This window comes from Carex rostrata, chromosome 30 (assembly GCF_964058835.1).
Source record: "Carex rostrata chromosome 30, lpCarRost1.2, whole genome shotgun sequence".
Classification (NCBI taxonomy): domain Eukaryota; kingdom Viridiplantae; phylum Streptophyta; class Magnoliopsida; order Poales; family Cyperaceae; genus Carex; species Carex rostrata.
This window is the reverse complement of record NC_135947.1, coordinates 3,848,140-3,874,037: the sequence shown is the minus strand read 5'-3', so window position 1 is coordinate 3,874,037 and position 25,898 is coordinate 3,848,140. Positions and strand designations below refer to the sequence as shown.

Genomic DNA, 25,898 nt, shown 5'->3' with positions numbered 1-25,898 from the left:
TGTAATGGAGGTTTCTTCTTCTTCATCCTGTGAGCCTTCTCAGTTTTCTTTGCTTCCTTGCTCAACAAATATTAAATAGCAATGTAAAATATAAAACTCTTTTGAAATGAGTTATAAACTTATCATTTATAATAAATAAAATTACTGTTGCCACAGTATAATAAATGAATAACATACCGGCTTATTTACAGGCATTACAGATAAACTTTCCTCCTCTAAATCCTTTTTGGCAACAACCGCCACCAAACCATCAAAATCTAAACTCTGAGCAACTCTTCTCTCTTCTTTGCTAACTCCAAGAGTTAGTCTTCTCTCTTCTTTGATCTTTTCATACTCAGCAGGAGTAATTTTCTATTTCAAATAAAAAATTGATCTATAAAGTAACATTTTTGTGTTATAAAGCATAATTACAGAAATTGAAAATTAAGAACCTTTACTATTGATAGTTTAATATATTTCCTAGCTTTTTTTTTTCTCTTCATCCATAACATTTTTCTCTCTTTTTCTGCCTTGTCAAACTTTTCCTGCAACACCATAAGAAAAGTGTCTTATATTAAGACTAAACAAAAACAGAAAGTTCAGTAATATATACAAACAACCATATATCCAAAATTTCCATGATAATATGTTGATGTTCTGGGATAGATTACGCCGTCACGATAAATAAAATATCAAGAAAATGAATTTATTACAATATAATACACACTTTTACTTCACTAGTTTTTTTTGTTTTCCTCTTCCTGGTGCAAAGCTTCTAACTTCGGTAATAGAGCTTTTTTTTCTCTGCTATAATTTCCGGCTGGTGCAAAGCTTCTAACTTCTGTAACATTGTTTTTTTCTCTGCTATAATTTTCGGCAGGTGCAAAGCTTCTAACTTATGCCACACTTCTTTTTTCTCTGCTATAATTTCCAGATACTTCGCAAGGAATTTATCCTATTTGATAGAATTATAAACAAAAAAAGGAAACATATCCAACAAAGAAACCATTCAGATATAATAGAAAATAAAAAACAACACATAGTATATAATTATACCCATTTCTCCTCCTCTTGAGGATCATATACAAACTCCAATTTTTTCTGAAATGCTTCTTCTCTCACAGAACATAAAAAAATAAAATTAGATTATCCTAATTAAATAAACCAATTAATAATTGTTCAAATATGAAGAAAATATGACCAAATAGATACCTCTCAGATTTGACTGAACTCCTCTCTGTCTTGTCACTAGCACCATCATCCGTACCCACTAGTGGAAAAACTGAAATCAGGATCGGCTATATGAAACAACCGATACTAATACCTATATGGATCGGTTTTCTTAAAACCACCGATCCTAAAAACTATTTAGATCGGTACTTTTGGTCAACTGATCCTAATTTATGAACTATTAGGATCGGATTTTTGTTAGAACCGATCCTGATAGTATCAGGATCGGTTTTTTGAAACAACCGATCCTAATAGTTCATAAATTAGGATCAATTGTAGTATCATGATCGGTTTTTTGAAACAACCGATCCTAATAGTTCATAAATTAGGATCAGTTTGTTTGTCAAAATCGATCCTGATACTATAAGAATTGATTTTTTGAAACAACCGATCATAATAGTTCATAAATTAGAATCAGTTGTTTGTCAAAACCGATCCTGATAGTTTAAAACAACCGATCCTAATAGTTCATAAATTAGGATCAGTTGTTTGTTAGGATCGGTTCTAACAATAAACCGATCCTAATAGTTCATAAATTAGGATCGGTTGTTTATAACAATCGATCCTAATAGTGCATATTAAAAATGAAAAATTGGAGACCGGTAGATCAACAAGTCTGGATTGATACGGGGACTAAACTGCAAAAGTGATTACACCAACATGTAGAGCATTAAAAAATAAACAGAATTGACACAAATTTTAATTTATTTGGATATTTCTACAATTAGTTATAAATTTCCAAAGTTCAGCTTTTGAAAAAACTTTAAACATCCATAACTTTGGCTAGGAAAATCAGATTTGCGCGTATTAGCACTTTTCGGAAATGGGAGGACAAGATGGATCTGATTTTTCCTAGGTGGTATATCGGGCATCGTTGCATCGGAAGCATCAGAATTTAAAAAAAAAATATCGTTTAGTGCCTCAAAAATTCAGTTTTAGTTTTCGTTCAACGGTAGGCATACAACGATCGGTATTTTGTTTATAAATGTCGTTTGGGTTATTTTTTTTATAATATATGTATATATAATATAATATAATACATGTATATATAATATATGTATATGTATATATAAAATGATATTGATAATTATTAAAATGATAATAATTTAAAATGATATTGATAAAATTTATACCAAAATATAATGCTAATGCTAGAACTTTTCTATTGTATTATTAAATAATTTTGAGAAATTAAATTGTATAGTTGAACATGTATGTTGTATCAATGACTTATGTCAAACATGCATGACAATAGAACATCAACTCTTGTTGGGTGAGTTAATGAAGGAACAAAGACAAACGTTGTCCGTTGATCGATCGAAACCGTTTAAATTAAATAGCACTACATTTATTGTCTTGCATCCAATTTTGATCAAAATTTGTTTTTAGTAACCCATCCATCTAATTGACCAAAAATTGAAGCATTGTATGGCCATAGACACTTCGTGTTGGATCGAAGATCATACATAATAAAATTTCCGAACTTTTAGGTTGGTTACGTTCAATGTTCTCTCTTGATCATTATAAAACAGATTTAGAATGATTTCACTGCAGATCGATTTTTAATTTCTTGCGTGAAAATGAACGGTCCAAAATGTTTTCTAAATTTGAAGGGGCATATAATGATAGAAGTCTATAAAAAAGGGAAAATTGGTTATTTGCCACTCCAAAAATCTTCCAATTGTAAAAATGACATTCTAAAATTGAAAATTGTGACAATGCCACTCTAAATTTCATCAATTTTCATTTTTGCCACTCTAAATTATTAATTACTAAAATACCCCTTTCTATCAGCCAAACCGTGTCCCCCCTCTCTCACGCAAAAGCCCTCTCTCTCAGGCGATTTCTCTCCGCTCCGCCTCCGGCTCAAACTCGGCACCAACATCTCCAGCGACAAACACTAGATCTCTGAACTCTACCCCTCTGCCCGCCCCTTTCCCCTACTCTATCTCTCTCGTTCTCTTCACCTTCTAAATCGCATAAACCCTAGATCGCTAAACTCCGGTATGCTCCCTCCCTCTTCTCTCTATCCCTCTCATCCAATTACAGTGGTTTTGGTCTGAATTGTTTTGTAAAAGAGGTGAATTGTTGAGTTGTGTTTATATGAAGGACTAGATAAAAGTTTGACTTGGGAAACTTATAAGAAATCATGCAATAAGTACCTCATATCCCGAATGTATGTAGTAATCATACAGTTACTTGTTTGTCCTTGAAAAATAATGAGTTCCTCTAGTCATATATATCTCCTTTGCTTTGTCCTTCAATAACTTGTAAGCTTACTGTTAAGCACAAGGATCCACTTGTACAACATATTGCAATTTTTAGTGAACAAAACTAAAAATTAGTATACTGTTAAGCACAAGTATTCACTTACTATTACTTTCACCGTTAATGAAGCTCAATTTGTTATTTATTAATTTCAATTTTTCAATACATGTTCAGTTATCTTCAAGCAACAATCAAAGACTGACGACCAGCTTAAGGAAGAGATAACAAATCAGTGGAGAAGCTCAATACAGTGATTAGCAATTGCATGGATAAAAATGGCATATGATAAATATGTTTTTACTTTTTTTTACTGTTACTGTTTGAAGCATATTTTTTCTTCTTTTGTTGGTTTGATTAAGGATTGGTACTGGTATATGATTGGATTTTTTTTTTTTTTTTGGGTTAAAGAGTTGTATTATTTTGTATACTGGTATATGCTTCAATGTAATGTATGCTTCGCTGTCAAGAATAGCTTTGCATAAACAATTGGTTCAGTTTCTTAATTGAGGTTATTTTGGAGTATGTTTGTGGGAGTTTTTTGCATGATTTAATTGAAACTGCCAAAACAACTAATCTTGGAATTTTGTCCTAAGCATATTGTTTTAGCTTGCTGAAAATAATGTTCTAAGCATACACAACTTGCAAAATGCAAAAAGACAGATAACAAAAAAAAAGAAATAAAATTGATACTCAAATGACCAATTTTCAATTATAGAGTGGCATTGTTACAATTTTCAATTTTAGAATGGTATTTTCACAATTGGAAGGTTTTGGAGTGGTAAATAATCAATTTTCCCTAACATCTAGTAGAGTGGTATTCAATTGATACTCAAATGGGCTTCCAGGGATCGAATCGCGCGGAAGGCAAAAAAAAGAAAGAAAGTAAATTGGCGTGTGTTTGGGCGGGGTTCATGAGCTCGGTGTATTCGCGGCTCAGGAGCGCGGGTCGCGCTTGGCCTCTTTCTGCGGTTCGATTATGACTGTATCCTGACTGCAGACGTATCCAGCCGTGTCGGAAAGGGTCAACCAGGTGTCAGAGACCGTATCAGACGGGTAGGGACACGCCAGCTGGCGTGTCTGACACGTATCGTACGCGTGTCGGAGGCGTGTCGGTGTCAGATACGTGTCGGACACGGGTACAATGGCTTTCTAGGAGTGTCGAGGTAACATAGTGTATAATTGTTTTATTCTGACAAAGCTCCTGACAGGTTTGTATATTTAATGTATTATGCAGTAGTCTGGCCGTTCCTATATATCACGGACAGAGTTTGGCTCTCTACCACGGACGGGATTTTTTTTTCGGTTTATTTCCTAGTTCAGTTAGAAAATAGTTAATCTAGTTAGAATGGTTAATCTGTTACTAATTCTGACTGTAATAAACCATAACGTCCAAAGGTCGTGATAAAACACCACGTTTTTCCTATATTTCGATAAAACCCAAAAACGTTCTCTAATCTCAATATTTATTTAATATATTTCCTATTAATAAAAATTTCGGCAAAATGAGGGTCCAAAGTTTCTCTTACAACATGTATGAAGGTGAACTGTTTATCATTACAACATTAGTAAAAATTAAAAATATATCATCTATGTTTTAAAAATAAAAATAATTTTAATATAATTTTTGGTTAAGATGACTGTCACCTTAAACTGATTTGTATTAATACAGTATCAGCTACAATTGAAATAGATATTATGGAACATCAAACTAAATTTAATCTGATAGCCATCAGAAACCTCCATTGGGTGATGCTTGCTGGTTCAATAATAATAATAAAAAAAACAATTACAAATCGTACTTATACTGTTAATTATCTATTGAGATGTCAAATTAAGTGAACTACAGGAATGCACTCGAATCCAAATAAATTTATAACCTGAGATGAACCAGAGCCAATTGAACCTGACCCAAGTCACTTAACACAGAACCTGGTTGCATCAGAATTTAAATATAAACACTGTCACATCACAAGATTGAATAAAAAGTTGATGCTAATCAGACTGACATAAAAAATCATATTACAACTAATATAGAGTATATTACAAATAGCAACTAGCAAAATAATAAGAAACTTCAAATAAACAAAAACTGATTTTTGTCAGATTTTCAAGGTTTTAGAAAAGAGAACGGGTAAAATTTCTACCATGTACCAAGTACTGCAATCTATATCTGGACAAATAGGTATACCAATTTTCTTTTGTACCATCAATCAAAGCATATATGGATCGTTTTATCATTCGATCCGGTATCTCATTCTTGACCTCAATTATCTCAAGGTTTTTGCATGAAGATATTGCAACCCTAGATGAGGCATCCTTTGACTCACTTGTGCTAGTTCCTCTTTCATCATGAAACAACTATAATTTATGAAAACCAAAACTTTTATTTATCATGCAATTGAAAAGACTAAGGTTTAAAAAAATTACTATTGAGGTGAGGGGGATTACATATTCTTCTCGTTCTTGTTCCAATAATGTAAGTTTCTTCAAATTTAGCGAATTCTTTAAGATCCAAGAGACCATTTGGAAACAAGAAGACCTACTAAAACCAAAAGTCACATTCTTGAGTTTCTGAAATATTGGCAATTTTATTTGCAAAACTGCTGGCAATTCCTATATTTAAACAATATAAACACATGGTCAAAAAAAGATTTTTGTAATAACATTACTACACTCTTTTGAACATGAAAAGATCTATAGAAATCAGAAAATGAGAATATGAGATATATATATACCTTCTGCCAATTGCAGTTGACATGTAACTCCAGAAGTTGAACATTTGCAAGAAAAGAAAGCATAGCAGTCATCCCTGCCAAACAATTGATCGTTGAAGAATCACGACTCACTAAACATGCAAATGTTAGAGAGGACATGTTCAGAATTGTTTCACATGATAACAATAATTTACCATCATAGAAAAATGAAAGTAGATTAGGAGCACTAATAAGCAGTTCGCGTGGATAACCAGAGTGTTTATATACAATAGCAAGATGCTTTACACATCCATGAGCAATTACACATTCTCTCTGAATGCAATTATCTAGCCGTAGATATTCCAGGACGGGGGATCCAGAAAGAAGGTTTTTTAGATTATCAGATTCTAGTTTCCCATAAGAAATGATTAGTTTCTTAAGCTTAGGAAGAGTTACTATCCCAGATTCAAATTCTCTGCACCAGTATTTATAGAGGTGGAGTTCCTCTAATGTTGTGTAGGGGGAGAAGCAACATGGCAAGCATTTGTCAACTTTAAGAACTCGAGTTTTATGCTTGACAGCATAATGGATCCAGTCCCTTGCTTGCTCTTCATCATCTAAGCAAATGCCATTAATGTTGAACATGTCCAAATCTAAGGACTTGCGCTTGAGCAACACCATGTTCACAAACTCTACATGCCTCTCACAACACAATTTGTTTTGCACATACACCGTGGTCAAAAACTTTTCAAGCCTCTTCCAACACACTTCTTTTAGCAAATCATCTTCTACTTCTTTAATTAGTCGACGCCGATGAAAGGAATCAGGATTGAAGCTGAGAGAGGGTAAAAAGGTCCAGAGGTGTTCCCACCGCTTCGACAGCAAGCACGTCTGCATTGCCTCCTTGGTCTTCAACAACCCCAAGATGTGATGAAGTATCAGGTCCGACAACCTGCTTATGAAATCACAATCTCTTCCACTTTTGTTATTAGTCCTCTCCATGACAATATTAGTTTTTAAGTAGGTCTCAGAGGCATTCCCTCGAACACCTTCCGTTCACCTTCATTTGCTAATAAACATAAACGCCACCCAAACACAAGCATAGATAAATTAGAAAATGACAAAGAAAAAAAGAGATTCTACAAAAAGGGCATTTACAAGAAAAAGGGAAATACATGCACAAGGCTGTCATGAGCCAAATTGAGGCTTTGGGCAAAGTAAGAATTCATTTCCCATTTTCCAATTTAAGTTGAATGATTCATAACCGCCTACTCAGTCATTAAACTTAGATTAACTTAGGTTTCTCCCAGGTTTGACAATTTGCCCAAAAACCCAATTATTCTCAACTCTCAAGTTCAATATTTGACACAACCAGACTCCATAAACCATCAAAGATTCAGTAACAAAGCTCATACAATACAAGTAAAACTTGAATCGAACTAACAAAAAGATTCACGGTTAAAAAATAAATACAAATTTAGTCAGTGATGATTGTGAATCAAAGAAGATCTGAGAGACAGGTTTTGTTTTGGGGAGCTAAGAGATGGGAACAAATATATAAACAGGTTTTGTTTTGGGGAGCTAACAGATGGGAGCCACCTGTCGGTTTAATTTGTTTGGATCTTGTGTAAATTTTCTACTGTTTTTCACAATTTCGTTTTACTCAAATCATGAACCCTAGAGCTAGAAATGACTGAAGGGGAAAAATAACGAATTAAAAACTGACACGTATGAAACTGACTATTACGATCAGATTTTGATCCTGACCCATAAAAAGGACCATCTTAAGAAAGAAAAAAAATTATTTTTTGGTTAAGAATTAAGATGGGTAGTGGCTCATCTTAAGAGAATAAAAATAGAGAAAGAGAACACAAGGCTTTACCTTTCATTATAAATATTTCCAAATCATCTCTCTCTCTGTCTACTGTTTTCCAGACTAAATCAACCCACCTTGAATTTACATCACAATTGAGATTAACTACATTTTAATCTTCCATATATACACTGCTCCAGACAGACTCTTACAGATTTATGAGGATTTTGATACAAATTTCAACAAATTTGCACTGAATCATGAAAAAACATTATTGGTACCAAAAGAGTTGTACCAGTTCTCTTACCATAATGTTACTCGCACGCACCTAATGAAGGTGCATCTCTATACAACGGCTTAACATAGCAACAACTAAACATTTATTGGGTTTTACATCCACATTTTTAAATACTGAAAATTGCCAAAATTCTAAACGCACAAGTTGGTTTAAAAATCAGATAAATTAAGAATCCACATGCATATCAAATCATATTAAAATATGACCCAACTGATACGCAGCACAATATACAAGCTCAAACTGATACCATTAAAATCACATATGAATAAACTAGTTGAGACAACAAAACATATATAATATTCAAACCAAACATAAACAATATTAAGTCACAAAATAAAACTCAATCATTCATTTTTTAAATATTGTTCACTACTATCATACTTGGACAGATGAATCTTTAGATTTTTAGATTCCTTTGCACCATCCTTCAAAGTATCCACCAATCGTCGTACCATCTGATCATATATACAGTGCTTGATCTCAACTATCTCAAGTTTTTTGTTTGAAGCTGCTGCAATTGTCGATGAGGTGCTAATTATGCTAGTTAACTCATCCGTACTAGCTTCCATTTCATCAGAAGACAACTGTAACCAATAACAAATGAAGTCTTTACTTAAATCATGCAAGTGAAAATACTAAGATTAAAAACATAGTAATATTGGGAATGAAAACTTACACATCCTTCTCTTTGTAGTATTGTAAGCTTCTTCAAGTTTGGCGAATTCTTTATGATCAAAGTTACCAATTGAAAACAGTCAAACACACCAAAAGCTACAGTCATATTCTCTAGCTTGGGAAATATTGGCAATTCCAGCGACAATAGAGCTTGTGGATTTAACACCTATCATTCAAGTACAGTATTCAGAATATACATAATTTTCATAAATACAGACTTTAACTTTATTTTTAAAATTATTTATATATGCATTGAATTAGAATTTTGCTATTCTTTTGTTAGATTACACTAATGCATAAAGGTGTACAATATATAATAACAAAACTCTAAAAGTTCAACAGGTTAAGATCTAAAGAAATTAAAATTAGCATAATTTGCAAAATGAGAATATGAGGTTTATACCTTGTACCCAACGCGCTCGAAATATAACTCTAGAAGTTCAACATTTGTAAGGTAACAAAGACATGTAGCCATCTGCTCCATGAAAATGGTCACGATATTATCACCATACATTACATATGAGGATGATCGAGTCAGAGAGTATGCATAATCTCTCACGATATTATCACGATTCATTAAACATGAGGATGTTAGAGATGGCATGTTTATAGTTGTTTTATATGATGATAATTTACCATCATACAAAAATGAAACGAGTTTAGGAGTACTAATAGAAAATTGGGTTCCTTTTCGTATCGAACAATTCATAATAACTAGATGCTTCAGACATTCATGAGAAATTATGCATTCACTTAAAAAACAAGTATCTAGCCTAAGAAATTCCAGAATTGTGCATCCGGAAAAAAGATTATTCAAATGATTAGAGTAAAGATCCGCATCTATCATGCTTAGTTTTCTAAGATTAGGAAGATTTAATATATGGACAGATGATTTTAGCGAAACTCGATGGAGGTATAGTTCCTCTAATGATGTGCACGTGAAAATGCACGATGGCATAGAACCAACAATTGAAAGATGGAGAATTCGAGTGTTATGGTTCACGGCATAATGGATGCATTCCGTTTCAAGCCCTAGAAGTTTATGACAAGACAAACGAAACATATCCAAATCCAAGGGCTTGCGCCTCAGCAGCAAAGTGTTCACAAATTGTTTAAACCTTCTAGAAGAAGCTCTCTCTCTAAACAAATAATCTTCATCAGCATCATCATCATCATCATCATGTTCTGATTCTGTAAGTATCCGCCTTTGAACCAAATCAAAAGTGAAGTCGATGGAGGGTAAATTGGTCCAGAGGTGCTGCCACCTCTTTGACAGCACACATGTCTGCACCGCCTCTTTCGTTTTCAATAACCCTAAGATGTGGTTAAGTATCGGGTCAGGTAACCCGCTTATGAAGTCACAACTTCCTCTACTTGAAATATCAAGTCGGGCAACCCGCTTATCAGGCCGGGCAACCCTTTTCATTACGTGGTTTAATTAGCAGCTCTCAAAGGCATTCCCTCAAACACCTTTTAGTTGCTAAAAACAAAAAAAGAACAGAAAAAAAAGCACAAAAACAACTTTAAACTAAACCAAATATAGAAAAAAAGTATTTACTGGAACAAAGGAAATACACAACACATGATTGTTAGACCATGGAAATATCAAACACCAAAACAGAAAAGTGGTTACCAACTGGTTACCTGAAATTGGCCAATGACAGTCCGCGAAGGAGAGTGTTAAGTTTGCTATTCACCATATCAGACATGAAACAACTAAAATAAAAAGAAATAAGTCAGATTACATCAACCAGAAAACCCTAGGAGCAGGAGCAGCTGAAAGGGAAAAAATCGCAGAATTAAAACTAACCTGTAGCAAGGATTTGAATACCCCCGCTTGAGAATCCAAGTGGCGAAGTGAAGTGCGATTTAGATATTGGATTTAGGTTTTAGAAGCAAAGAGAGATTTTAATTTCTAGGCGACAATACAAACCTTTCTTTCTTTCTTTTCTTACTGGTGCCCTATTTCATCGGGAATTCGGATCCTCAAAAGTAATCTTAAGTCTGACTTTAGATCCAGACCATCCGATCAGAATCCACAGGAATATTGAAACGACCGGTGAATTCCAATTCGGACCGGACTGACGCGGATTCTAATCGGACGGTCTGGATCCAAACTTAAATTTTTAGTTGGGTTTCACCGAAATCACATCACATGCATGCGCCTGCGCTGCCTCAGTCCGGAGTCCTGCTCTTGGCCCAATAAAGGCCCAAAAAGAAAGTAAAATTTTCACAGAGCAAGGCATACTGCTGATTAAAATTACTGGTACAGAGCAAGTCCAATATACCGTTTCAATTTTCACAGCGCTTCTTAAAAGTCTTATTAAAATTACTGGTACCGTACTCGGTCCAATGAGCTGAAATTAACTCCAACTAAGCAATACAAATTCAGTGCCGGTTTAGACATAGGGTGTCTATTTTTGAGATTCGTGCCACAATAAAGAATGGTTTAGATTTAATAATTGAACATCCGGTACCGGCGAGACCTGAATTCCATAGATTCTGGGATATAAATTTTGATACCAATGGTACTTTGCAAATCCTGAGGATTTCTTAATTTGATTGCATTTGAGCAGTGCCATTTGAGCAATACAATTACATCTTAATTATGTGATCTTCATGGATAATTTGAATCAATACTGAGCAGGATGTCGGGTAATCAATTTTACACGCACAATTAGTTAGACATTTTTACACAAATTTAAGTAGCTGACCATTGAAAATGCAAATTTTTAATCAAGAGATGTACTGAAATTGAGCATCAGGACCACTAACAATTTCTGCCAAAACATTATAATTTTATAAATATAGCTTTGCCTAATTTATATGAAATCAATTTTTCTGGTACTGATGCCAATATATTCATATTGAGAATCAAAACCGTCTCCCTCTTATGATAGAGTGCAGTTTAGTAACAGAAAAATTGATTTCATATAATACTTGTTTAATACTGGTTTCATATAGAGGTGCCTGTTGCAAAACCAAATTGAATCAAATCCTGACATGACATAAACCGATCAATAAATAGAAAATCATACATCTGAACAAACTAGTTGGTACAACAAAACATGTACAAATTCACACCAAACATAAACAGTATCACATCACAAATTAAGGCCAACTTATAAAGCCATATTACCATTAATATAAAGTAGCGAATAACAAAACACATAACAACTCCAAATTAAAACTCTATTGTCATTTGTACTTGGACAAATAGATCTTCAGATTTTCCAATTCATTTGTAACATCCATCAAAGCGTCTATCATTTGTTGTACCATCTTATTATATTTGTAGCATTTGACCTCAACTATCTCAAGTTTTTTGCATGGAGATGTTTTAATTGTCGATGAGGCGTTAGTTGGGTCATTTATACTAGCTTCATTTTCATAACAAAACTGCAACCAATAACAAATGAGATATTTACTAAACTATGTAAGTGAAGAGACTAAGCTTAAAAATTTAGTAATAATGAGAAAAAATTACACATTCTTCTTCTTGTTGTCGTATTGTAAGCTTTTTCAAGTTTGGCGAACTCTTTAGAATCCAAGTTACAATTTGGCAACAAGAAAACATACAAACAACAACAGTCATATTCTTGAGTTTCGAAAATATTGGCAATTCGAGAGGCAAAACAGCGGCTGACAATTCCTAAAATTGAAAAAAAATATAAACACAAAGTTAGAACAAAGTCAAGCATATTAAAATAAATTCAAATTAACACCTTTGGCACAATGAGAATGTGGGATGTACCACACACGAAGATTCTAAAGAGTTCAGATGAAGAAAGTTTTAGTCTTTACACATTGTTTTAGTCAAAGTCAAGGACCATTTAAATTTTATATAAAATCAGCAAACCGAAAACACATTGTTTTAGTCTTTACATTGTACTAACAAAAATTCACAAGAAGAAAGTTTCAAACCACACACACGCACACAATTCATGCCAAAAGCAAAACATAAAAGGGGGTACCATTGTTTTTGGGCAAAGTAAGCATTCATTTCCCATTTTCCAATTTAAGTTGAATGATTCATAACCGTCTACTTGAGTCATTAAATTTAGATTAACATATCTAGGTAGTATGAAATGAATCTCTTAGTACACCAATTTTTCTTCTAGGTTTCATAATTTGCCCCCAAAACCCAATTAAACTCAAAGTCCAATAATTTTTAGTAAAATTTCTCACAACCAGTCTCTATAAACTATGAAAGACAATTACTGATTTAAGAATGAACATCAATCATAAATTTAGGCACTGATGATTGAATCAAAGAAAATGTGAGTTGAGACAATTACCTGAAATTGGCTAATCACAGCAAACGAAAGAGTTCAGATGGCCACAGAAAGAACTAAAATCAAAAGAAATAAATCAAATTTAATTTAACAGTCCCGCTACTTTAATTTTCGCGATTAGAAAGTAAAGTATACATCAAAATAATAAACCCTAGTAGGAATTGAATAGCTAGAAGGGGAGAAAGCCCCCAAATTAAATACTAACCTGTCGGAAAGAGACTAGGATTAAGGGGTGTTGCCGAACAGCCCCAAGGGGTTTTATAAGCAACAAATATTCTCTTGTTAATTGCTTGGTTTTAACGGTTGGGTTTTACAGCTGGTCCGGTCCATGCGCAGTTGAACCGCTTAAACTTTAGAAATGATTTTAGTTTGGTTCACCGCCGACATTTTTATTAATATCCAACCAAAAATATAAATTATCAAATCTGCCACCAAAATCTGAGTTCTTTAAATAATGCTCAAACCAATCACCTAATGGTATAATAATGCTAATTATATATTATAGTCGCTATAGCGTTTTCGAACCATAAAAGCTATGGCATTGTTGACGCCATTTCGTATTATAGTGGCGCTATATAGATATTGTACCATTTTCTTAGCCATTTCGCTATGACGTGATAAACATTATTTAAACTGTTGATTATAATTATGCTAATTATACATCAAAGAAAATAATCTAATAAATATTTTAAAAAAAATGAATTTTTAATCATAAAAAAATTAAAATTTCCAGACCGGCCACCGACCAATTCATAAAAATACTCGGATTTTAGGAGCCGATTTGATAATTTATAATTAAATTTGAATATTAATAAAAACGTCGGCACCGACCAATTCATATTACCTTAAATCAAATTTCGTGTTTAGATTTGAACAGTCAGAAAAATTGTAAAGGTATTAATTGCAATAGGCAACAAACCCATTGTGCAGTTTAGTGTAATTCTTTGTTATTATTAAAATCACCAACAGTTCAGGTGGATGGGAGATCATGTCAGGTGGATGAGAGATCTTTCGAGTTTATTGACAACCATTTTGAGAAAGATATGTATGTTGGGAGAATTTGGGTTTCATTCGCATCTTCTCCTGAAGAAGACTCTGTGTCTACTGTTAGTATGTAATAATCTAGAAGTCAATAATATGATAATTTTATCATATATATTTTGTTCATAAATTGAATGATTAATAAAATATCATTTCGTTGTCTTGAGTATTATTGCATTTATGAATCATTTCGAGTTAATGACTGAAATTGCGAAACTTCATAATATGGATGATATATACTCTTAAAAGTTTCTAACCGAAGTAACTAACAGGAACACTAATTAACCGCTATAAGGTTAGTATGTGGATTAAAAGATGGTCAAGTTTTACAGATTATAGACAAGAGATGTCATTTTAATCACATAGATACATGTTCCGGAACATGGTATTTGACAGACTCCGAATAAAGCATTAAATTGAATTGTGTTCGTGTCATTAATACATGGTATCTTGAAGGCCCTGCACCAATCTCAAAGTCCAAATATGACTAAATGAAATCCTTTTGTATATAAACCCTTCTGTTTATATAAAATTTGCAGAGACACCCTTAGGAATTTACAAATAAGCCCCTCACAGCATAAAATCTCTTCAAATAGGCCCTTCAAAGCCCAATTTTCATTCCAGACCTTGTCAAAAGCTCAAATTACAGTCTGCGTCCCTGAAAATTACAAATAGGTCCCTGAAAGTACAAAAACTTCACAGACAAGCCCTTTTCAGTCCTTTTGGCCATAACTTCTTATTTTTAAGTCCAAATTAACTCAAACCAATTCCAAATGAATCCAAATTTAATTTTCTACCATTTTAAGTAGTAATTGAATATGTCCAAGCTTCAGCCATAACGTGAAATGACCAAAATGCCCCTCTCTTGACATATTTTTATAAATAAAATATAAAAATAATATTTTAAACATGTTGTCTTAAATATAAATCATATAAATGACATTTTGATGCATATTCACATATCTTAAAAATATTAAATGCACATGCACATGCACATAGGACCAAAATGAATGTCCGAATCATGTCCAAATCAATCGAGAACCTTCCAAATGACCAAATGAACCTTACATGAGCCTATTTTAGCCCCAATTACCCAGTTTACACCAAAATAGGCGTAAATCCTGGAATGAACGAGGTATTCAGCACTGACCCGAAAGGTCGTCTGATGTAATTAACGGCGGGGGCTTGCGCCCGTCGGGAGTTAAACGTCCCCACAATCAATAAAACCCCGACGGACCGATTATGAATCATAGGTTTGTCACAAGGGTGAACCAAAAGGAAAGCCGAGAGAAATCTCGGGACACCTGTCCCCATTGCACTGAAAGGGATCAGGACATACACATTTATAAAATCTGATCTCTCATTTAGGGCAGCTCTTAGCCACCTACAGGTTTTGGCACGCCCGGTGGGACATTGTTTTATAGACAGGTTCGGGATCCGATGCGAATATAAAAGGAACTATACCCAAGTAACCAATGACTTTCCAAATTCCCAAAGCAACAAGTCATTGGATCGTTTGGGTAAAGTCTTGTCCTTTTATGTTCGTTATCGCTGTCTATAAACTGAGTAATCGGGCTAAACTCATGTAAGAAAATTAGGTTCTCACTCTTCAAGTAAAAATTGACTAATGAAGTGTCAAGTTTTATTTAAATTGCAGGAAAATGACTATGATGAACTTCCTGAATGCGGCAACCAGCCAGATGAACAACCTTCCAGCTAATGAAGGGATGATGTTTTTCGGGGCTTTCGCATTCCCAACTTCTGAAGTGCTGAAATGTTTTGCACCTGCTCCTATAACTGAACAGGAATCCCTCAGGTCCATAACCGATGAGGAAGCTGAAGTGGGAGATGAGGTGTGTTATTACCTCACTCCAAAGGGCAAAGATGGAAAAACCTTTACCTTGCCTCCCAAATCCAGGCGCAACAGAAAACGCGCCTCTAAACAAGTGACTTGGGTCAATCAGGTTGCTGTCCCCTGCCACCAAAAAGAGATTCCTTCAATCCTACCAGAATGAGTTGGTAGCTAAATCGGCTCTTCCTACCCGTAACTCCTTTTCTCTTCTGAGAATTGTGAAAAGGAACTCTTCCACTGCACACATACGTGCAGCAGGAGAAATTCCCCAACCCGTCTCCTTCATCTAAAAACCGCGAAGGATGACTTCAAACCTCAGCCCCAAAACGGCTGACAAAACTGTACTGGTCATCTATAAGGCCCACAAGCAACTCCACAGGCTCAAACAGCGTAGGAATCGAAACTATGTTCTTCCTGTTACAACCTCTGCGCCAAGCATACCAGCTCAAAAGCTGGGGCACCCAAAAGCGCTCAACCCTCTGTCATCACCAGGCTTACCTTCCCAACCCAAACGCTGGGGGCATTTAAGGAAGCCTCATATCCCATGACCAAACCCATGTCATCAGCTCCAAAGCTGGGGGCACCCGATGGTGCCTCATTGAAACCAAAGTCCCGCAGAGAGATGCGTGCTAGTATCTCTCAGCAATTTGACATAGGGGAATCAAGTCAAACCCTTCAAATTCTAAAAAGACCGACCAGCGTACATGACAGGCTGGGGGCACGGATTAACCCGTGCCCATCTCAACCCAAAACCTTGACAGTTGTTGCTCCAACTGCCATCCACAAGAAGAGAATGGTCATAGCAACACCCTCCGAACCAGACGATGAAGCATCTGTCTATATGATAACCATACAAGAAGGTCCTACAAGAGAAGAGGAATTTCCTGATCAAAACGTTAACCATGCCGTATACGCAGTTGGTGATGGGCCAAGTAATGAGATGAGAGACTCAAATGACCCTCCTGTCCATAGTAAAGATAGACCCTCCAATCCTGTCAACCGAAGGACGTCTTGACGGCTCTGTTCAAGGCTTCAATAATGCCGTGATAACTTCGCCACATGAAAGTCAGCGGGATACTATGACAGTATAAGTGTTAGAGCAACTGAACATGTTTAACCAGATGCAAGCTGAGCTCCAAAACATGAGAGCTGAGTTACATCAATCCCGAGAAAGGGAAAGGAAAATGGCAATTATCTTTCGTGGGAAGGGTCCAACTGAACCTGAATTTGACGACTTGCCAGTGAATCAGGCAGGTTTCTCATAAATTGAAAGGACAAATCTCCAGAACAGACATAGAGTCCATTGGGAAGTTCAGAGACAACAGTCTCCCCCCGGTATTACTATGGAAGAAATCCAAGAGATGATAAGTCAACAAATGCGAACAATGGGAATAACCCCAAGCACGCCCCAGTATCGCATAGGGAAACCATATCATCCCGCCTTCGATATACCAAGATATCGTCCGATGTATTATGTCCCTCTATTCACCAAGTTTTCAGGTGATGGCATGAATGAGCCTAACCATGTTACACACATCAACCATTATATGGTACAATGTGCAGACTCGGCTAGAGAGGATGCTTTCCTTTGCCGACAATTCTCTAAAAGTCTGACTGGACCAGCATTTGATTGGTATTGCTCCCTCGAACCGGGAAGCATACGCTCGTGGGACCAGATGGCGTCCCTGTTTATAAAAAGATTCACCGCCACCACCAATCAAATGGAACTGGCTGACTTAGCCTGGACGAAGCCTCAACCCGGTGAATCCGTCATGGCATATATCATCAGGTGGCGCAATATGAGCGTCAGGGTACAACACCCTATGTCCGAGAAGGATGCCATAGATGTTGGGTTTTGACGGTTCAAACTCATTTATTTGCTTAAGCTGCGGAAAGAGTAAAACAAAGTTTTTACATCTAACTTAAGCGACGGATTAAATGAATCAAGAAGATCCGTTTAATCCTATTTACAGATCTACTCCATAATTGATTTTCTAAAGCTTTAATCTATTTACCAATTAAATAGATTAATATAACATGTTTATACCTTGTTTCCAAATCACAGTTGGAATGCAGACCGAGCGAGTAGATCGATCAGGAATGGTTGCCTCGGAGTATCAAACGGATGATACCTCTATTGGTTATCCACCAGGACTAACCGGAGAGCAGTTTATTTCTTTTGCCAGAAATACCGTAAACTGCGGAATTCTGCAAAAACACTATTCACTTATCTCGTGAAAACCGAAACCAAGGAAGAGAGAAATTATAATTAACGAAGTAATCAGATTAACACGTGAATTAGTAATTTTTCTCTTTCACCTCACCACTCTATTTATAGGCATTTGAGGAGGTTCGTCAATGACCAAAATATCCCTCAAGTTTGACCTATTTACTAAAATGCCATGCCACCTTTCATTCCATGCCACCTTGCATGATACCTTAGGATGTAGAAGCATGTAGAAGAGTGTGGAAGGTGGTGTGTCATGATTAGTAAAATGCTTTATAAATTGGGCTATGACTTTGGGCTTTTAATTTTAATTAAGGCTTTGATTATTTTTGGGCTTTAAACCCATAATTCAAATCCATAATTAACAATTAAAATCCAAATCAAATATATATATATATATATATATATATATGATTGTCATGTACAATTATATTTCTTTTCGGTCGTTGTTCGGTAACTTTTATATAATGTAACGTGTACGTTTATAAATTAACCGTTGTTTCTGCTTGTCATTTTTATATGACATTTATAATTTAATTATATCATGTATAATTAATTATAACCATCTTAATATTAATCATAATCAATTTATAATTAATCAGTAAGATTCTCCGAGTAGCTCCTATATGGTGTGACCCAATAGGATCTGTGTTATGTTGGTAAATAGCGTTAAAACTATTTTAACTTCTATAATCATGAGCGGCATCTGGCAGTATACATCATGACCATCCAATTACACAGATGATGTTGTACTGTACAATATCACGATCCAGTAAACAATTTACTTGTGTCAGTTCTTTTGTCACATAGCTATCAGATCAGTTTCAAGGTAGATGTGTGTCATCCTTGCTAACTGAATCTTTTCTTGATCTTGAGCAGATTATCAAATATAATTACTCTTGTAATTATACCGCATGCAGATAATCTAACTCTATCAAGGGGCCCCAGTGATGCTACATCTCGTATAGAGATACGATAGACAAATAGTATTCTTGGTAAACTATCACTTCCTCAGCTGAGCTATACATATGGAAAAGCTACCGTTATGACTGCTTTTTACGGACATCGTTAGATAACAATCACACATACATATTTCTTAGTGGGAACGATAAATACCTCATACTTTAGAACCTGTCACTGAATGAAAACATAAATGACACGAACACAATTCTATTTAATGTTTCATTCGGGGTTTGTCAAATACCATGTTCCTATAACATGTATCTATGTGATTAAAATGTCATCTCGTGTCAAGTGGTTTGTAAAACTTAACCATCTTTTAATCCACATACTAACCTTACAGCGGTAATTAGTGTTCCTGCTAATTACCTTGGTCAGTGACCTTTTTAAGAGTATATATCATCTATATTATGGAGTTTCACAATTTCAGTCATGAACTCAAAATGATCCATAAATGCAATAATACTCAAGGCAACAAAATGATATAAACATTCAATTCATGAACAAAGCTTTATGATAATTTATCGTATTATTGACTTCTAGATTATTACAAACTAACAATAGATTTCATAATTAAAAATCTATCTGACAAAATGAGGGAATGGTTAAGTGTCGCCAATATCCGTACCTATCAAGAACTCATTGATACTATATCCCGTTTAGGACACGCGAAGTTAGATTAACCTACAGCTTCATCTTCGCGACCAAGGAACAACTTTCCCAAAAGGAATGAATCTAAGGCAGTTTATGCCGTTAAAAATGAAAACCCTGAATCCTCTGATGAAGATATGGGGAGAGCTAACAATAGACGCACTCCGTCCAACCCCCGCGGTAACCAAAACAATCGCTACACAGCAACCTTTGAGGAATTAAAGAATAAAAAATATTCCTTTAAATGAGAGAAAACCTTTAAGATCTTCAAGCAAGCATTGGAAGACGGCCTGAAGTTGCCCCGGTGCAAGCACCCTGAAGAAGCAAACAGGGTCAATGATCCCAAATACTGCCCATATCATAGGGTAGTGAGTCACCCAATAGAAGATTGTTAGGCTTTCAAAGACCTGATCGAACAAAGAATCAAGGATGGTCGCATGCACCTAGCGCCAAGTGCTCATGCGGCTCATGAGCAGGTGAATGTTGTTTCTCATGTCGAGACAGTTAAAAGAAGTGAAATAGACTATCCCACAGATGGAGATTGGATAGTTCATCTCTCCAAAGAGACCAAGAAACAACTGAGGCATCTAATAAGAGCACCTCAGGCAAAATGGGATCAAAATTTAAACCCCACAGGCCCCAAGATCGGGTCATCCATCGCAAACCAAACAAGAATGGGAGCGGGAAGAATAAGAAACCAGCCAAACCCGCTGAAACATCTAAACCTCTTGAAGCCCAAAAACAAGCACAAGACACTGAAGAACACATGCAGAGTGTCCCTTTGTTGCCAATACTCTTGGATTTCCTCACGGAAGATGTTCTGGCCGCCATAATGGCCCACAAGCTTGAAAAAGGGGAGAGTGGTTCAACCCCTCATGAAGAAAACGATGATGACAACCACGACACATGCAATGTGGTTGTCTATGGAGATAGTTCCTCGAGTGACTCAGATGAAGAAGTTACTTATGTTAGAACCAATAGGCTGGAATGCCAAGCGGTGCTCCGCTCGAGTACAAATATCCCTGAGCGTCAACCACCTTAGAATGATGAAGCTGAGAGACCAAGAGCCAAAGCTAAAGGAAAAGATCCCCTTGACCAAGCTGAGCCAAGTAACTCAAAATACCTAGTCAATGACTATAATATCCTGTCCCAGCTCAGGAACATACCGGCTGCAGTCAGCATATTTGACATTTTGATGATGTCCGTGGAATTGAGGGAGGTGCTCATATATGCACTTCAACACCCCGAAGAATTCCAAGCGCACTTCGCAGAAAAGAAAATGCAAGAAGTTGCTTTGGTAAATGATAAAGGACCATCCATCGCCTTCAATGATGAGGACCTGCTTGTTGGTATAAATGATCACAACCGACTGCTCTTCCTAACTGGTGAATGTGAAGGCCAGAGAGTAACCCGCATGCTTATTGACATGGGTTCCTTCATAAACCTTATACTCAAAAGACTTTCGATCGTCTGATCCTCAGTTCCCATTATTATACCAAAGATAAAATCACGATCCATGGCTTTAACCATAAGACTGAGCAATCAGTTGGAGCCGTCAAGTTACACTTCAATATTGGAGGAATCCATGAAGCGATGAAATTCTATATCATTGATGTCGATACAATCTACAATGCGCTGATAGATCGGCCATGGCTGCATAAGAAAAATGTTGTCCATTCAACCCTCCACCAATACGTGAAATATGTGAGAGATAGTAAAGTGAAGAGGATTAATGGGGAAATGAAACCCTTTGAGGTTCATGAGATCGGATTCAGAGATGCCAAGTACTTCATGAATGTCCCCAAGAGAAAAGGAAAATATTCAAAGAAGCAGCAAGAAGTCAAACCCGTGTTTGGCTAGCATTTACATTACAATGAGTTCTTTACTCAAATATGCAATGATTTGTAACATATTTTATTCGGTTATGATATTTTAATAGAAGAAAATAAAAAAGTCAAATGCAATTTGAGTCAAACGGTAGAATTCTCCTTTCATTTATAATATTTTAATAGAAGAAAAACAAAGGTCAAATGTAATGTGTCAAACCGTAGAATAAGAAAATTCAATTATTAAGTTCAACAGGCCGAACAAACTTGTTCGGACATAAATGAACAGGGCCCGGGCCGGTTGATTAATCGGACAGTCTTTTCGTGAAACGGGCCTGGTTCAGACATTTTGAGTTTAATTTGGTTTGGACATGGTTTGGACTTCTTCTCTTTCCATTCAATTTGGACTGGGCCCAATTATCCTTCCACTCAATTTGAACAGGTTATGATTCGGCTAATATATAGGCCCATTAGCAGCCCTAATTGGCACATGGAAACCACACAGGGAGTGCAAGCGGACAAAAAAGAACATGATTTCTTCAAGTCGCGGCATGAAGGGGACTCCACATTATTCGGCCAACGTGGAGCTTATAAACCGTTTCTTAATAAGAAACTTTCCTGCATAGTTTCTAAATAAGAAACTCTTTCACATCCGTAAAATCAAAATAAGAACTATTAAAAACTCTAATAATATCAGGGATGGAGATGCTCTAATGTATTAATATGATATTTTGGATTACTATGTATTAATCAGATAAAGATAAAAATCAAGTTTTTAATTTTATAATATTCATATAAGAAATCCACCAAGTGAATTTCTAATCATCTCTGGATGACTGTGCCTAAACTATCAGCCAAATGATAGTGTTTTCAAATCTTAGTTCCTAAATTCTTATTCGGGACTTTGAGATAGTTTTATCTATGAATTGAGTTCTCTTAACCTTAATTTAACCATTTGAAAAGAGATTGTTCCCTTTAAACACGCTTAAGAATATTACTTTCTTAGAAAAAGCAAAATAAATAAATAATCAACCTTTTTTATCTGAAAAATAAATCGGACGATTCACTCAACCAAGACCTTCCATTTTGGATATGCCTACCAATAGAAACACAACAAATATTATGAAGTGGAACCCTGCTTAGCAAATGATTTACACTTGCCACTTCAGAATTAGCATTTATTCACACGAGATTGGTCGATGTGACACATGTCTATTGACGAAAGTTAAAAAAAAATGACAATTTTCGAAGATGAATAAGCTCGTCTTGTATGCGTATGTAAAGTCCTTTGTTTAGAGGGTCCCGTGAACAATTTTACCCAGAAGATATAGGAGGTCAGCATTAAAAAAGGGGAGAATATTTACAAAAAAACAACGTTTAAAATTCGGCAAAATCAGATTCAAATAAAGACACAAAAACCTAATAGAAACAGAGATTCCAAAAGTTGTAGCAGCAAAGCCCAAGTTCGACAATGTCCAGAAAAGCAGAAAACAAAATACGGAAGTCGCTATTCGCAATTCGCAAAATAATAATCAGGTTAAGGCGTGAAGCCACACTTTCTAAAATTGAAGAAAAATAACAAACATCAACAAGTCATTAACATCTCAACATTTAAAAGAAAAATTAAAATTGTACCTTTACAATATTTTGTTTAGACATAGTAAACATCAAAGACGGCGAATAAAATGTAAAATGTTAGGAGCCAACATCCACCATAGTTATTTAAGATTTCAGAACACTTGACAAAGACACTGAGTCCCTATTAGTTGTCGTAGTTGCACCACCTGTCACACCCCAAACCCTAATAGTGCCATCTGAGTAGCCAGTGAAAAGGGTGTTTCCATCTACACTCCAGTTCAAACTTGCACAATACATCTACAATGAAATTACAAAAAGAGGTTAAATTACTAAACTTTGGATACAATAGATTCAACAAAAGACAATCTACCATGACCAAGTATAACCATTAGATATATAACTATTTATTCATAAAAATAATTACCTGGTTCTTGCTAGGAGGCTGGTCGGGCTTGAGGTCCTGCACAATGGACTTGCTCTCAAGGTCCCAAATCTTGACACTATTCTCGGTCGCTGCACACAGCCAGTACCTGAAACAACAACAATACTTCAGTTTAAACCCACCAACATTTCATTTAAATCAAGCATGTATTTAAACCAGAATGATACCTGTTGGGGCTGAAACAAAGAGAATGAATAATGGCACCGGCATCAAGGGAGTAGAGACGCTTGCCCTCTGCAAGGTCCCACAGAATAGTGACACCATCCTTGCCACCGCTGGCACAGACCGAACCATCAGGACTGACAGCAACAGAATTGACGTAACCTCTGTGGCCTGTCAGGTTGTAGCGAAGCTTGCAGTTGGACAAATTCCACACCTTGACAGTGCAATCCCACGAACCAGAGACAAACACTGCCTCTCGTCCGATGGCACTGGGGGAGAAGCGCACACAGCTCACACAATCGTTGTGAGCATCCGCATGCTGCAAATGAAGATACCAACCGTCTTATATGCTATATATTAGAGAGATGTATCTAAAGATGTCCATGTCCACTTTTATATTAATAATGGTCACAATTAGACGTGAATCAACAATAGAAAAGCAGGACTATCCTGATCTAAAATTCTATTAATCAACTCAAACACCAATAGCAAAATTATCCTTTCCCTAAATAAGCAAGAAACAATATTCAACGTTTTCCACAAGAAACAATATTCAACATATTTATAGGGGCATAAACCAAATTTCGATGTTTCTGTTACCAAACAACAGAGAAGCAACAAGCATGATTTTGATTATTGTTCAATCTGCAGACCTATTGAAATCTGTTGTTTCATACCATGATGGTGTACTGGCACTCGCCAAGGGTGTTCCAGAGCTTAATTGTGCAGTCTCTGGAGGCTGAGACAATATAACGATCGTCAAAGGATATTGCTACTGAAAGCACCTCCTCGAGGTGGCCCACAAAAATCCGTTTGAGGGTCCCAGTCGACAGGTCCCACAGCCTCATCGCACCATCCCTGGCACATGACAATGCAAACCTCGAGTCTGATGAAAGCACGACGTCCTGCACAAGTAAAAAAATTCATCAGGGATTTAAAAGTGCATTTCTTTTACTTCAATTCGTAGTTAGGACCAACTATGTATTGATCTATGTTATTCAGTTTAATAATTGACTTGTAAGAACAGCTTCATATCATATTAGTCAAACGTTTGATAATATAATTCACTTAGATTATTCATTTGTGATCCTATATTACGCACCTTAGGAAGTAGTGCATGTAATGGTTTCAGCTAATAAATTTGCGTGATATTCTTAATAATAACATATTTTCTAAGAAATCATTGCATACGCGTGTAACGGGTACAACTTTCCACTTATGTTAAAATAATTTCCAGCACAGGCATATTGAACCGTACAATAAGGTTGCATTATCTACATGTACAACAGTAACCTCAGATGCAAATTGAATAAAATTCATACAATTCAACTATATTTCAATGAATTCCCCTTAGATCTAATAAGATAAACCATCTACATACCTGGACAAAATATCCGTTGCCAGTGAGGCGACGGAAAGGCTTTCCGAGCGCCATCGAGTCGCTGTCTCCCTCTTCGACCAATCCATTGGCTGACAAGGCAAGAGGGTTGAGTTTCCACACAATCACAGACTTGTCACGCGACGAGGAGACGATCCTCCTTTGTCCGTTAGTCAGCATGGCGATCGCCGTCACAGTGTTGGAGTGGCGGCGTAGCGTGCCCCGCAAGATAAGGGTTTCCGCCATTGTTGTCTGAGAAAGAGAGGCGGAGGCTAGGGTTTGAGTTTAGAGCGGAGGATGGGATCTGATGGTTTATTAATAAAACGGGAACGGGTTTGAACCCACATTACGGAACAAATTAGGATAGACTTGGTTGTTTGCATACCATTTCATTAACAGCATCGTTCATTGTATTCAAACCTCACAAACCATGTTCATTCATCTCTGATTTCCAGCGAAATAATATTTCCTTCACTGACTTGGGGCCCTATGACCAGGTTTTTCTTTGTAACTCTCAATTTGCACCCAGG

General features: G+C 36.0%; 3 protein-coding genes across 3 annotated transcripts; all 3 read right to left on the bottom strand.

Annotated features, from left to right (window-relative positions):
* Positions 1 to 5,308: 5,308 nt before the first annotated feature.
* Positions 5,309 to 7,322, bottom strand: LOC144546876 (putative F-box/LRR-repeat protein At3g59170). The gene is made up of 3 exons (XM_078295461.1): positions 6,213 to 7,322; positions 5,926 to 6,090; positions 5,309 to 5,835 (listed from the first exon to the last, which is right to left on the bottom strand). Exons 1-3 carry the CDS (start codon positions 7,170 to 7,172, stop codon positions 5,593 to 5,595), a joined length of 1,368 nt encoding a protein of 455 aa, XP_078151587.1. The 5' UTR covers positions 7,173 to 7,322; the 3' UTR covers positions 5,309 to 5,592.
* Positions 7,323 to 8,495: 1,173 nt separating this feature from the next.
* On the bottom strand, positions 8,496 to 10,904 carry LOC144546853 (putative F-box protein At1g58310). Its single transcript, XM_078295424.1, has 5 exons — positions 10,767 to 10,904; positions 10,601 to 10,672; positions 9,360 to 10,436; positions 8,958 to 9,122; positions 8,496 to 8,865 (listed from the first exon to the last, which is right to left on the bottom strand). The coding sequence occupies exons 3-5, from the start codon at positions 10,380 to 10,382 to the stop codon at positions 8,626 to 8,628; spliced, it is 1,428 nt and encodes a 475-aa protein (XP_078151550.1). The 5' UTR covers positions 10,383 to 10,436; positions 10,601 to 10,672; positions 10,767 to 10,904; the 3' UTR covers positions 8,496 to 8,625.
* A 12,514-nt stretch (positions 10,905 to 23,418) lies between these two features.
* LOC144547103 (small ribosomal subunit protein RACK1-like) lies at positions 23,419 to 25,631 on the bottom strand. Its single transcript, XM_078295711.1, has 5 exons — positions 25,372 to 25,631; positions 24,668 to 24,895; positions 23,996 to 24,309; positions 23,811 to 23,916; positions 23,419 to 23,683 (listed from the first exon to the last, which is right to left on the bottom strand). Exons 1-5 carry the CDS (start codon positions 25,612 to 25,614, stop codon positions 23,531 to 23,533), a joined length of 1,044 nt encoding a protein of 347 aa, XP_078151837.1. The 5' UTR covers positions 25,615 to 25,631; the 3' UTR covers positions 23,419 to 23,530.
* Positions 25,632 to 25,898: the final 267 nt, after the last annotated feature.

Bases quoted from the DNA above. Each gene is read 5' to 3' on its own strand.
- LOC144546853 (XM_078295424.1), bottom strand. From the start codon at position 10,382: ATGAAAAGGGTTGCCCGGCCTGATAAGCGGGTTGCCCGACTTGATATT. The intron at 9,123-9,359 runs GTATAAACCTCA...CTTGAATGATAG, and splicing joins TCGAGCGCGTTGGGTACAAG to GTGTTAAATCCACAAGCTCT. The intron at 8,866-8,957 runs GTAAGTTTTCAT...TATTGGTTACAG, and splicing joins TACTACAAAGAGAAGGATGT to TTGTCTTCTGATGAAATGGA.
- LOC144546876 (XM_078295461.1), bottom strand. From the start codon at position 7,172: ATGGAGAGGACTAATAACAAAAGTGGAAGAGATTGTGATTTCATAAGC. The intron at 6,091-6,212 runs GTATATATATAT...GTTTAAATATAG, and splicing joins TCAACTGCAATTGGCAGAAG to GAATTGCCAGCAGTTTTGCA. The intron at 5,836-5,925 runs GTAATCCCCCTC...CATAAATTATAG, and splicing joins AACAAGAACGAGAAGAATAT to TTGTTTCATGATGAAAGAGG.
- LOC144547103 (XM_078295711.1), bottom strand. From the start codon at position 25,614: ATGGCGGAAACCCTTATCTTGCGGGGCACGCTACGCCGCCACTCCAAC. The intron at 24,896-25,371 runs GTATGTAGATGG...TTACTTGTGCAG, and splicing joins GCAACGGATATTTTGTCCAG to GACGTCGTGCTTTCATCAGA. The intron at 23,917-23,995 runs GTATCATTCTGG...TTGTTGTTTCAG, and splicing joins CTTTGTTTCAGCCCCAACAG to GTACTGGCTGTGTGCAGCGA.